The sequence below is a fragment of the Gymnogyps californianus genome, chromosome 1, assembly GCF_018139145.2.
Source record: "Gymnogyps californianus isolate 813 chromosome 1, ASM1813914v2, whole genome shotgun sequence".
NCBI classification, from domain to species: Eukaryota; Metazoa; Chordata; class Aves; order Accipitriformes; family Cathartidae; genus Gymnogyps; species Gymnogyps californianus.
In genome coordinates, this window is record NC_059471.1 from 196,846,101 (window position 1) to 196,860,130 (window position 14,030).

General features: G+C 37.0%; 1 protein-coding gene across 1 annotated transcript in view; it reads left to right on the forward strand.

Moving 5' to 3' along the window:
* The window catches only part of IL17REL (interleukin 17 receptor E like), a 47,944-nt gene that overhangs the window by 20,270 nt on the left and 13,644 nt on the right, over nucleotides 1–14,030 (forward strand). Inside the window, exons 3-9 of the mRNA XM_050912015.1 lie at nucleotides 5,147–5,296; nucleotides 6,086–6,195; nucleotides 7,688–7,802; nucleotides 9,397–9,441; nucleotides 10,227–10,366; nucleotides 10,530–10,601; nucleotides 12,848–12,902. Coding sequence (XP_050767972.1) covers nucleotides 5,147–5,296; nucleotides 6,086–6,195; nucleotides 7,688–7,802; nucleotides 9,397–9,441; nucleotides 10,227–10,366; nucleotides 10,530–10,601; nucleotides 12,848–12,902 — 687 coding nt within the window. The remainder of the gene's footprint in view (nucleotides 1–5,146; nucleotides 5,297–6,085; nucleotides 6,196–7,687; nucleotides 7,803–9,396; nucleotides 9,442–10,226; nucleotides 10,367–10,529; nucleotides 10,602–12,847; nucleotides 12,903–14,030) is intronic.

A 14,030-nucleotide genomic window follows, 5' to 3' on the forward strand; every position in this document is an offset into this window, starting at 1 on the left:
GCATTTGTGGGACACGTGTTGAGGTGGAGAGAAAGAACACGGCTGTGGAAGGGATGCAGTTAAAAGTCCCGCCTGAAAAAGTCTCTGGTCTTCTGCCAGTGAGCAGAGTGAACCATCAGTGGCTGGTTCAAGGATTGTGAATGAATCTTTTTAGGATTAGGCAGCTGAGCTGCTAGTTACACAAACTATGTGGAAGGTAGAAGAAACAGGGGCGTTGACCTTTGCTCTGCCTAACTGAAGCATGCCTTCATGCCCTCAGGCAGCACAGGCTGAGGAAACCAAACCCTTCAACCCTGGTCTCAAAGGGAAGGACACCAGCAATAGTGTTGGTTATGAGTTAAAATCTGTGCTGGGTATTACACAAATGCAGATCTAGATAGTGGAGACTCACTACAGGTACCACGAGGTGGTGATTCATTCCACCCATCTTAGGAGAAGGTGATTTATGTGCTGGGAGGGAGGCGAGAGGGGTTCTCCTTCTCTGTTGACTGCCAGAGGTGCTTAGATGATGCACATAAGCTTAAACTAGATGTTTAGCTCTTAGCTGGATATAGAGTTTGGGCACTGAAGAGTTTGTAAACTAAAGATCCTTATCTTTCAAGATGATGTATATGAAGCAGAGCTGGTTGTAGGTTTTCAGTGCTGCCTGAAAATGACTTACCAGGTATCTTTAATACAAGTAACATGTAGGATGACTCAGCCTTGTAGGGGTGATGAAAAAACATTTTTTTAGTCTTCATCCTAATTCACTTGTGCAACAGTGGGTGTATATTAATTTCCATATTTCCTTTTCTATAGTCGTTCTTTTTATTATTTATTATTTGAGGTAAAATTACCTTAAAAGACCTTAACTGTATAATAGAGTACTTTGCAGTAGTCATTGCTTTTAGCTGCAGCAAAAAGATGACTTTATTTCCTAGAATTTGCAGCTATCAATCAGCTCAGTAGTATTTGGCAACGTAGCTTTGACTGTGCCTTCTCCCTCCTGCTCTTCTAGACTATTAGTAGTACATAAGACCTACTGTAGTATTTGAAATTCACTGTAATATATCCAGACATTGATATCAATATATCAATGATTTTAAAAAAGCCTTACATTGTCAGAAAATGTATTTGGCACAGTATATCACCATGTTGTCTAATATCCTTGAAAGTCTGAAATATTTTCTGAACGTACAACTGTGAAACCCTTCTAATTTACTGTGCATTGAAATCTAATGTGAAAGAGAGGCTGTCAGCCTGAATTTAATCAATTTCATAATTGGTGTAAGTACTTTTAAGTAGCGAATTTTGGTATTTATTAACTGAAGTGCACCATGTGGTTATCTTAGGAGAGCATATCTAGTTTGTTTATGAATTTTGTTGAATCATCCTAATGCACAGATGCAGCAGATACTGTGGTAAATCATATGCAAATAGGTTTGAAATGCTACTGTAATTTATACTCATGGAATAATGCTCCAGTGAAGCAATTTTAGTGTGCTTTAGATATGCTCACAGATTTAACACTGTCAGTATCCTAAGTATTTCAGATTCTTAGAATTCTTGTAGGGAGGAAATATCAGACGAAAAAACAGTTAGGATCTTCTATTGGGTGTTGGCCTGGACCTGTTATTAATGGGTTTTCTCTGCAATTTTTTTTGCTGTTCTCCAATTTCATCTTCTTGCCTGAGGCTTGAAATTATCCATCTAATCATTTCTATTGCGTATTCATTGCTCAGCTCTGGCTTCTGTTATCCAAGTGTACATAAGGTGTGTTTTGCTGTCGTGACAGTTCTGGGTTGATTGCTGCATCATCAGATAAAAAAATAATCTGCTGTAGTTGAGCTGATGGCAAAAGTACAAGGAAGGTGTCTACATGCTGAATAATAAGCCTTGGCTTCTTTATGCCTGCGCTTATATGTGTCCATAATTAAGGAATCTTTTATTACAGCAACAATCCCTCTCTCATGTAGGGCTAATTACAGTTATAATTCATAAACATAAAATTTAGGCAAGATTTACTCAGCAGATGGTTTGTGTAGCAAGATGTATCTTTATGTCTTCTGGGGTGTAGATCAAACTACTCGTGAGAAAAGGAAAGAGGTGTGTGTTCCAGAGGAAACTATCTAAGGGGGGATTAAAGATGATAAGGTAAGAGTTTACTGAAGAATTAGTCAGAAATGAGTCTTATACTGTGATGATTTATAGAATGAAAATTATTTTCTGTCAGCTCTTCCTTGTATCATATATTTATTGTGATCCAAAAATAACATCCTCATGCATGATATGATCCATCTAAATTATTATTCATGAGTTTTGCAGTATCTTATGCAATTCTCAAAATGTATCATAAATTTAATGGAAAAAAATCCAAAATGGAAGAGTAATTTCATTTTATCTAGTGTATTATTTATTTGTTCTCAGTTTGAAGGTAGAAACTGTGATCACGAAGGACAGTGTCCCTGCTTATGGACAGACAGTAGTCCCTAAAACTGTGTTTGTGCATCTGCCTGATACTGATCCAATGTCAGTAATGCACCTAGGTATGACTTAGGATTCCCCTGAGATAGTTCCAAGCCTGTGACATCTGATAATACCATATCTCAGGCAGTTATAACTAAGGATTGGATTCAATTAAGTCATGACAGTCTCTCCTAAAAATAAGTAGGGTCAAATGATATGGTCAAATTCACCCAAACAGAATACTTTGTAAAGAACTGTCAGCTTTGACAATATCTGTATATACACATTGCTCTTCCCTTAAATCATTTCTACACAGATATGGGAATGGGTGAGATTATAGGCCTGGATCAAGAAATTTACACCAACAACCAAGGAATTAAGCAGAAACAGTTGCTCCTGGATACCATTTGGTATCCACAACTGCATGTCATATGATGCAGTCAAGACAATCTCTTTTTGAGCAAAGAGACAGAGCTAAAACTAATCAGCACTTATCATGTTATTAGTAATAATTATCAGGCGGTTCTGCAATATAATAACCTCCCAATTAACTGTGGGTGGATTGATTTGGTGTTGTACAATAACTCTCCATCCTGAGATACCTTCAGGATTATTACACCACCCATTCTTGGAACACGGAATACAGTGTTCACATCTGGCTGCTGTGCACTGTACTTCTTAAGGCTGCCTCATCTCTGTGGAAACATGTTTACAAAATTTTCAAAAGTCAATGTACTCCACTGCTCTTAAAGCTTAATTTGTATATTTTGAATAATCTGTGTTTTTTCTTTGGTTTGCACAAATTGTCTTCTCTTGTTGCCCATGTTACCTTGGATAATTGAGAGCTGACTCTACTGTCAGTTGAGGTAAAGTGTCCTTGTTTTTCCATTCTTTTCCACTTGGTTCATATCAGCGTATCCTGTTGCCTCCAAAAGATGCTTAATGGCACAAAACCAGGATAATGGAGTGGAGATTCAGGTGTGAAGCTTTTGTCTTTTCTGACTTTTGATATGTGTCATGCAGGACTTATTTCTCCTTATACCAAGTGTGAGTGCACCTTAAGGCCTGACAGATTCAAGCCAAGGTACCACATTTATGTCAGCCTGTCTTCATGTCCTGCATGTATCAGTATCTGATCCTTGACAATGGGCTTCAGCTGCAACTGGACACTGTGAAAGTGAGGATCTTGTAATATAGGAAGAGGTCCTGTACAGGTTAATACACTTTCAGTCTTTAAATTTAGAGTACTTTTGTTCATTGGAGAGGTTGGAGGGGTAAGTAAGGATAAGCTTTGCCCTTCCTCCTCCTTCACATCCTACCTTACCTCTGTGAGAACTGTGGATGTGTCTATCATGTGAGTCAATGGGCATCCACGCTTGACAGCAATTCTTGGCTAGACATTGAGGGATGCACCCTTTCCGATTTGAGTTAAGAGTGTTATCCTGTATTTTATGGCAAGCACAGTATCGTGGCACTGCTGTTTCATACTATGCTCTTTGCCATACTAGTTGAACTCCTTCTAGGAGTATGTTAAGCAGTATGACTAATAAGAGTCAAATGTTTTTTTGTTCTTCCAGCCTCTCCCCAGGGGGAGGAGAATGTGCACTAAAATACTTTGTTTTACTTGGGTGTCTTTTAACTTTCATGCTATGTACCGAAGTGAGAAAGGTAAGAAATATTTCAAAGAAATTGCTGTGATGTAGTTACAGCTAAAATTAGGTGTGCTGCACTGTGTACCACAAAGTCAAGGGACAAACCCCAATTCCCTGGCTATTTGTTCTGATAGTTTCTTGAACTCTTAATTTTTGGGACTACAAACAATGTATGTGAGGTAGAGAAGCACAAGGAATGCATTGGGGATTAAATCCACTGTACCAACATAAATTCATAAATAACTGATTTCTGTGCAGGGCAGTCTGAGAAGTAGAAGGAGATGAAATATGGCTAACTGATGAGATTTGGGGCCTTAAGACTGTTTTTTTCTTTTACACTAGCCTACAGAAGGCGGCTGTGCAGAACGATGTCCTAAGGCTTTGGGATGACTAGATTTCCATAGGAAAATAAGATAAGACGTAGTAGCTGTGTTCTGCGCCTACTGTTTACACCTTGAAGAAGGCCTAGATAATATTTATTCTGCTCTTGCTGTTCTGGTCTAAAGCAGAAGGAAATCCTGTAGGTGTGAGGGATTTTTCCATGACTAGGAATGCAATGGTGCCCTCTTGTGTGAAAGTGGTATTTTAACAGCAGTTGAGACCGTCAGCCAATCCTAAAATTAAAATACTACCTGTGAGAGTGCTCACAATACACAGGTAATGGTTTTGAAAAAAAGTTTAAATAAATTATTAGTCTAGCCATGATCTAGCAGATCTGATTATTTAAAAACACTATTAGTCTAGGTGTGCTCTGCTAGCCTTAACTGTTAGAAGTGTGATTCCTTCCTCTGGTGGGTTAGCACTTCCCTAAGCCAGGAAATTTATTATCAAACCCCATCTGTAATGTAGTTCTTTCCAACCACCCTGCATTGCTAGTGAAGCCAACTAGCTATGTTGGCCATGTGAAAGTCTCAGGTAAAGTACTGGCTTTGCTGAAGTCAATGATGACTTCCCTACTGATTTCAGTAGAGCTGGAGCTTCACCTCTGGTGCTTTCTCTCCCCCAGATATCCTGTGCACAATGAGATTTCTCTGTATTTGCATTTGCAGGTGGCATTTTTAACAGCTTCTGCCATGATGCTCCTGCATCTTTATCTTCTATGGTACTGAAAAGCATGAAGATCTCAACAGTGATGAAATGTGTCCAAGGAAGCCCATGCTCTCTTCATTTAAACATTAAAGGAACTCTGAGTCTGGATGGTAGGAAGCAGATTTGCTACTGAATCATTTCTGTTTACTTTTTGTTTATAGCTGTTCAGCCAAATTTTGTTCCATACTGCAATATTTGTGTCCAAGCTGTTTTCATGTGATTACATCAGAAAGGTATTTTTTGTGAAACCATTTTACTACAAACCAGGATAAAGCCGTGGCCCTTCTCAAGGCCATGAGAACTGAGATAATGAATTCAAGACAACTGAATTTTTACTTCTAACATAATACACTTAACTTGTCCTCTACCAGTGCCCCAAGCATACTGCTGCCCTTTTCTTTCTTGCTCTGACACGCGTGCCTGCACACACACACACACACACACACACACACACAAATTCTGTCTGCCCTGGTAACTCAGGCATGAGTGACTGCCCCATCAGAAGGAGAAACAGTTTATGCATCTGAAGTTACAATTCTGCACTAAAATAAAATGAAAGCACAAACTTTTTGGGCATAGTCTATTTTTACTAACACCCTGCCATTCATGTGCTTAGTGTGTTACCATTTAGATATTTCCTGGTGTGCTTCACTCAGAGTTATAGGTTTATTTTTTAAATTTGCATAATTAAAGCTTTAACTTATAGCAATCTGTATTAAAACCTTGCTCCTACCCCCATGTGTGTGTTATATATAATGCCCCTTTTTTTAACAGAGATAAAATACATGCACCTTTCACTTAGAAGAAAAGCTTACAATATGATATATTTTAATGTATTTTTTGTTTTTCTTAAAGATGCTCAAATTATATTTTTGAAGTCTATTCCTAACTCATTTCAGAGAGTATCCGTGGGCTGGAAATATGTTCTCTTTCACTGGACACACAGCAATCTCAGTGCACAAATGTGAGATTTGCTAGGAAAAAAAGCAAGATGCTTAATGGAAAGAAGGTAGACTCCTTTTTTAGGTTGTTTTTCATTTAAATGTTTATGAGCCTTTGGAAAAAAAAAATATTTTGTATCTGTCATTTTCTTCTCTTATTGACTTTGTGGAAAACTGCAATGAAATGTATGCTTCAGCATTGTCAAATGAAACTCCATATCAAAATGTCCTTTTATAACCTATAAATTCAATTCTCCACCATTTTCCTACTTCTTCCACTTACCTTTTTGCAAGAGAAGCTGCCTCTGCAAAGCCTAATTTTCATATCAATCTTGCTAGCTTTCTTTTTGTGTCCACCAAATTGTGGGGAAGCTTTTGTAACTCCAATTGCTAGGAAGCACAATGCCACAGGGATTTTAAATGCATACATATGATTTATTTAAGTCCAACCATGGACTCAGTGGAATTTACACATCTAGAAGACAGCCAAGTGCCTAAGCACTTGTGCACATCTGTCCTAAACTCATGGTAATAATTGCAGCAGCAGACTACAATTTTTTACTAAACTAAACCCACAAGTATTTGTTATTAAAATTTGCAACTGGGGGGAAAAAAAAAAAAGAACCATCCTTGAGCAACTGTTTAAAAGACATGAATTTTTGCTTTCAGTTACTGGTGGATAACTGTTATTAATCCCATACAAAATGTGTTATTTCATGTGCTTTGTAAATGTTATATTGATTGCACATGTGAGACAAAGTTCTCCCAAACTGCAATTGCAGTTTATGCTTTGTATCACTTGATGATCAAACGTCCCTATAGGCAATGCAGGGCCAGCAATGAACAACTGGTAGCTTTTAGAGTAAGGTAAGTTTATAGGCAAGACTCAACAAACATATTTAGTGAAATTCTCTTAGTTTCAGTTCAGTGGCTAGAATGGTGACATAAGATGTCTTTTACCCTCCAAATGCCTTGTACCAAATAGGAGTATATCCAACATGAAAACCTGTATGGACTTTAGTAGTTACTGCTGTCAGTGAGGGGATGACCTGCTATAACTGGACCTCAACTTTTGTCTCCTAAATTACCTGCTCTCACCAACTGTTACTGGAATGAACAAATTTGCTGCAGTTGCCATTAAATGTTTAAACAGACATTTTTTCCCCTATTCTGCAAGTGGTTTTGCTTGTAAAATGCCTACAAACTGGGACTTTTGGTAGTACGAAAGACCTTTTTGCTTTTGAAGTTCAGTAAGCATTGAGTACCTGTATTTCTATGCTTTTAGGATTATTTGATAGCTTGTAGATATTTGGATTTCTGGAAGTGAAGAAGATAGCAACATCCTGGATTAGAAGTAACGATACTCTCTGAAATCTTTTCATTAAGTGGTATCTGCTTCTTTTACATTCTTAATGCTACAATATCTGAGACTGCTTAATGCTCCTTGTAAATGTAAATAAATCTGAACAAAGAATATTGCTTGCTTAACTCTGATAACCAGTGGTTTTCATGTATTCTGGAAGTCACGCACAAACTTGATTTTATAAATGTTTTAAACAGGTACAGGTACAATTCAATTGCATTGAAGTCAATGTAGCACAACACATCTATGTGACCATGAAAACAGTACCAAATTACTGTGAAGTCAAGCTGAGTCAGGAATACTATGTTGAAGGTAGGAAAACATCTCAAACCAGATGTTTTTCAAGAAACATCTTTTCAAAGAAAAAAAAAACCAAACCAAAAAACTGCAAATGCAAAGCCAAATCACGTTCTGGGATACACTGATCTAACTGATGGTAGACCGTGTATGCCAGGACTAGTCTTATTCTACATTTCGATGATTTATTCTGTGTATATAAATGTCTGACTTTCTATAAAAAACAGAGACCAGAGTTTATATCTGAAAATACATGGAAAACTGAACTACACTATGCATTTGTCCTAATTGGCCTTCTTGTGATTGGCATGTGCTCTTTCTCTGCCTGCAGGTTCAGTCCTGTGTGCTCTCTGTGCATAAGATGAAGCCTCTGCTTCTCTTCATAGTTAGGCCACAGGTGGTTTCAGAGATTGAGGAAAGCTTAATAAGAAAGTGTAAAGAAATTTCTTTTTACTTTCATTAGCTAGCTGTTCTATCACCTGTTTTCATGTAACTGGATAAGATAAGGTAGCATTTTTCCGTGTTTTTGGGGTAAAGTGCCTACCATATGCATATAAAAATAGACTCAGCACTGTGGTCCAACCAAGATACAGCGTGGCTAGTGGAGAGAAGCGCACCAAGTGGTGGTGCAAAAAATGAAATGAGACCCCTTGTTCGATCCAGTGCCCGGGATTGTCCTGCCTTCCCATCTCCAGAGCCTGTGGATGGTTGGTGTAGTATCATCCCTTGCACACAGTATCAGACATGTTGTGGCTATTTCACGCTTTCATAGAAGTAAAGCCTTTTTTTGTTTAAAAAGCCTTTCATTGTCTTGATAAATCCCGATTCACTATTGAAGTAGATATGTACTTTGTGAATAAAGAGGGGGGAAAATAAGGTTTTATAAAGCCCGGTTTTAAGATGCTTTACAAGGGTGAGTAAACAAATGAAAATAGGAAATATTTATCTGGGAAAAAGAACTGTGCGGGGAAATGAGAGCAAAGCGCTGCTCTAATACTGAGTTAAGCAAGGAGAGGTGAAAACAGTAGGCAGCACTTTAGGAGATGATTTAGTGTTCTTAAATCAAGATTTAAGTTTTGGAGATACAAATATTAGAGATTAATTCTGAAAGTGTCACCTAGCCTCTAATTCTGGTAAGCTCCCTGGGAGCTAAATAGGGTGTTTCTTTGTAAGCCTAGAGTAGAGTCAGAATAGGAAAAATACACAGTTGTTTATAACAGAGGAATAAGCCTGGTAAAAAACAGGAGTAGCTTTCAAGAAAAGAATAACCAAAATTATTATTATTATTACTTAAATTATTGTTAGGTACTAGGTAAAGAAGTGCAGTGTTATATCCTAGACCGCCACCTTAAACTGCTGATGAGGTTTTCCAGTAGAAACCCCACACTGGTGAGATAGCTCCTTAAGGCAAGTTGTGATATAATCTCTGTGTGTGGCAAGGGTACTTTCCTTTTTTGCTATTTATCTAGAAGTGGATGTAAATCTGCCTTTAAAAAGGGGTATAAGAGATAGGTTTCCTGTTGGGAAGCTGTTGGATAATTTGGTAGTTTATTTACACAGTTACATAAATAAAGCAGCACTGAAGAAAACTCTGGCTTCTGTTTTGCAGATTGCAGAAACAGTGATGTGGGAAAATATATTCCAGCTTGTTCGGGTGAGCTGATCTTCTATAGAGTTTAGAGCTGTGAGATATTTTTGGTGACCTATACAATGATATGTTTTCATAGCTGAATAAGCAGGGAAAAAAATGATGATTTACAACTACCACTACTTATAATTACCATGTAGTTGATAGGTAATGTATGGGAAAATGTGTTTCTTTATATTGACTTGGAAATTCTAGATAGCAGATAAACGTACTGACAACCTATTTAATACTTAAACTTTTGGAAATAGGTTTGTGTCCTTTTCATGCACTTCAGATTGCTGGTTTTACATTTTGTCTATAGACAGACCTCATAAATAGATTGAAATTAATTTGCCAAACTGCTATCCTGATTTTGGCATACCCATGAATATAAAAAAAAATAAAACATCCCCCCACATATTGTATTTGTCTAACATAGTTGCACGTATTCTCTATGTAATGAAATTGCAACCTTGGGATAACTACATAAGATTTCAAGTACTAAGGTTGAGGTACAATCGGTAGGTGTCCTGGCCTCTCAGTATTGCCAATGCTAATTTAAAACTGAATAATATTGAAACTTATTCTCATGAAAATTATTATATCTCATAAAACAAGAATACCTTTAGGAATATCAGGATATAAAAACAATTAATTCAAACATCATAGATAAGAATCTATATATGTTGAATTTCATCTCCATCAAGTTATGAAATACGTTCTGTACCTTTTATAAAGGAATAACAAAATAGAAATAATAAAGTAATAAAGAAACAGATGTGATAATTTCATGCTTGAATTTGCTTTTTCAGCTGGAAAGTTTGATTATAATGTAGACAGGGCAAGGAAAATTATATCAGTGAATGTATCCAACTTTCTTCGAGATCAAGATTATTACGTTCGCCTGTGCCACAAATGGTTTACCTGTGAAGATGCAGGGGCATTTGCTGTGGTGAGTTAAAGCTCAAAGCAGTTTGTTGAACTGGTGCGGGGTGACTTGTAGGTGGAAATGTTCACTGAGGTCATAGTTATAGGAAATGGCCTTCTATATCTTTATTTAGCTTTATTAAAAGTCATTTACTGTCCTGGATTCATTACCATCTTTTTCATTTCAGGTAAAAGGGAAGGAATCTTTAAAACCAGTTTCTCTGAAATATTCTCAGCTACTCCCTTGTCTTTGCATTGAGGTAATACAGTCTGGTATTTGGTATATACTTTTGTTTCTGATTAAAGAAATTTTATCTGAGATTTGTGCTAAGAAAGGAGGAAAAATCTGTAGAAAAAGGCTCTAGACCTAAGTTTTTGACTAAGGCTTGTCTGACCTTATGATTATGTAAATGTAGAAGAGATTTTTTAAGAAACACTAATTAAAACATGGAGACAAGAAGAAAATGGGATACAATTTACATTAATTTATGGAAAGTATTGTGTAAGATTAATTTGACTGATTTTTTATAAGCAGTGAAAAGACAGAAAATTTAATCTGACTGAATTTCAGCATAGTATTTGATATAGTATTGCATGAGAAACTAAAAGAGGAATTGAGGAAGCTGGGAGTGAGAACAAGATTTGTACAGTAGATAATACCTAGCTGGAGGGCTAACTCAACTACTCCTGTTGAATGGGGCTGTGCTAGTAGGAAGGTTATTTAAGGACCACACTTAGAGCAGTTCTTACATAAATGTTTTCATCGATGACATGGGCACAAAAGGTGGGAATGTGTTAATGAGATTTGCTGATAATACAGATGAGAGGTGTAATCAAAATGGAAGAAGGTCAGGATAATTGGAAGAGACTAGAGATCTTCATAGGTGAAATAACTAAAGGAGGAGGAAGTGTAATGTATGAAGTGCAAGTTCATGAACTTGCTCTAATAAAAAGAATTCTTGCTGTAAGGTGTGAGTCCTCGTTTAGAAATAACAGTGGAGGAAAAAAGATCTGGGTGTAATAGTTCATCGCAAGATGATTAAACTAACATGCTTACATGATGTAAACGTGAACAAAGGTCTAGTGGGTTAGATTATTCCAAGCTAACAGGAAAGTATGGGCAAGGCCTTCTTTGAAATACTGTAGGCAATTCTTGTATCCATATTCAAGAAAGATTAATTCAAATGGAAGATGTACATAAAAAATCTAGAATGGTTGGGGATTGGAGAGACTGTCTTATAAGGGAGATTCAAAGAACAGGTTTTCATTAGCCTGGTAAAACACATGCAAAGAGAAAATATGTTTGTTGTCTAAATACAGATCAGAAGGGTCACTTATAAGGAAACAACAGATTTTTTAAGCTAAAGCCATTCTTGCCACAAGAATGAAGGGGGATAAACTTCATTGCATGAATATATTCAGGATAGCTACAGATTTTTTTCTGATAATCTGAGAAGCGAGATTTTGGAATATCTTTCATAAAAAGGAATAAAAAGTCACCAAACCAATTTAAAATGATCTTGGTAAGATGTAAAGATACTATGTGAACCTAGTTTCTCAGTGAATGTTGGGGTAGGATTTACCTTGCGGATTAAGATACCTAAATATAGATGTCCAGATGTAGATATCTACATTTGAATTAGATGTCCAAACTCGTATAGTCAATGGAGATCTAGTTAATGCAGTCAGTTACTCAAATGACCAACTGTAGGTGGCTATTTTGGGATGTGCTGGGTAGCACTGTAGACTCCACTGGCTGCATTGGCTAGATCTTTATATGGCTACTGTAATAGTAATTTGGGCACTTTAGTGACATTCAGATGTGTACATTGTAGGCACCTAAAATCACATATTAGTGTTTCCATACTCGCAAACTAGGTCTCTTCCAAGCCTACGGATTTTTTTTATTCCACTCTGAAACGTATGAGGTCACTGGAAAGGTGTTATTCCTCAGCATATACACAGAGAATTCCACTATAGGATTGGTGAGCAAACAGATGGGAACTAAGTAAAGAAACATTTGCACATGAATCTAAATAATTAGGATATAGTAACAGCCATACACATACACTTGCAGATTGAATTAAGTGTTAGTCCTCAGATTTTAAGGATACATCCTTTACCATTACAAAGGCCAGGAGATCTGATATTATGATTTTTGAATGTCTTTTGATACCCCTAGAAAGTAATAACACTGTAAGAAACTTAATGAAAATCAAACTGGAAGACTTTCTAAATGCAATTGGGCTAAATATATGACTCAGAAATAGTAGGAATATGGTGTTAGAAGGGATCACCTTAGTTCATCAGCTCAAATCCCCCTAATGATGAACAATAAAATAGGTATTTAGTGCAAAACATCCTTTTAAAAAACTACTTCCAAAGCTTTCTAATAAACATAGCATCTTTATCTTTGGTGGAAAGGTCTTCTGTCACATTCTGTCTGAAATGTTAAAAACTGGTGTATCTGAGAATCTCTAGCTAATGGCCACTTTTTGGGTTGTAGGGTTGGCTGGCAATTCCAGATGCAAGGAGGATACAACTTTGCCCCTTTGAAAATGGCAAGTACTGTGTGATTACTCTTTATATGAGTGATTTTCAGCAGCTCTAGTAGTATGTCACAATTTGAAATTCATCTAAGGTGAAAACCATACATTGCAAAACTTCAAGGAAATCATATTGGTTTGTTATACTGTGGGTAGACGAAATAACTTACTTTCAGACCAAATCGTTCGCCAAGTTTATGCCAATATAAACACTAAGTAACTTTCTAGTCATTTCCCACATTTTCTTAAGTCACACGCAAACTGGCCAGAAGGAGGAAAAGCCACTGAGGTCAGCTTTGAAATGCTGATCTGAGAAGAGGGCTTCAAGGAGAGATTTGAAGAAGGTGTCCGACACCCAACAAAGGAGGGAACAGGGAGCTGAAAAAGAAGACAGTTAACTGCATATGGGAGTTCCCATATGTTCCAAATGTTCCAGCAAAGTCAGAGTTTGGTCTGAGATGACAGCTGAAAAAGGAATTGTCATATCATATAGGTCTTTAGTGAAAGTTTTACCAGGCAGATAAAAAAAAGCATAGCCTGAAAAAGTGTTTTATTGTGTTAAGTCCAACATAAGTACAACGATATTTTTTCCCCAGACTATGCCAAGAAGCCCATTAAGGGATTTTAGTATTTGATTTAAAAAAACCAAAACATGAGGGAGAATAAAAACACCAACCCATAACAGTGCATCCAAACTCCATTAAGCTGCATAGACATTCACTGCAATCCTTTCACATTCTTGCAGGGATGATACATTTGTGTTAAAATGGAAGCAAGTTCCTCTTTAGTAAACCCAGCCTTCACTTCTGATTTATTTTATTGTGGCAGAATATAGTGTTTGTGACACTACCATTCCTTTGTAGCAATGGAGTGCAGTTTGACTAAATAAAAAGGGAATTTTTTTTTCTCTATTTATGCAATAGAGAGCACTTACAGGAATGCTCAAGCTCTGTCTGTAGCTGTGTCTGTGTCATGAAGTCAGATCTGGCTTCAGGGTCATCAAAGCAAAGCCTGTTGGCCATCTGCAGTATGAAGTCCCAACGTTTATTCTTAGTAGCTGTTCAGCCTGAGGCTGGGTCTCATGGGCCACAGGTTGTTTTCTCCCAAATTTTCTCCTATCTCTACCTATTTCCTGTGCTTGGA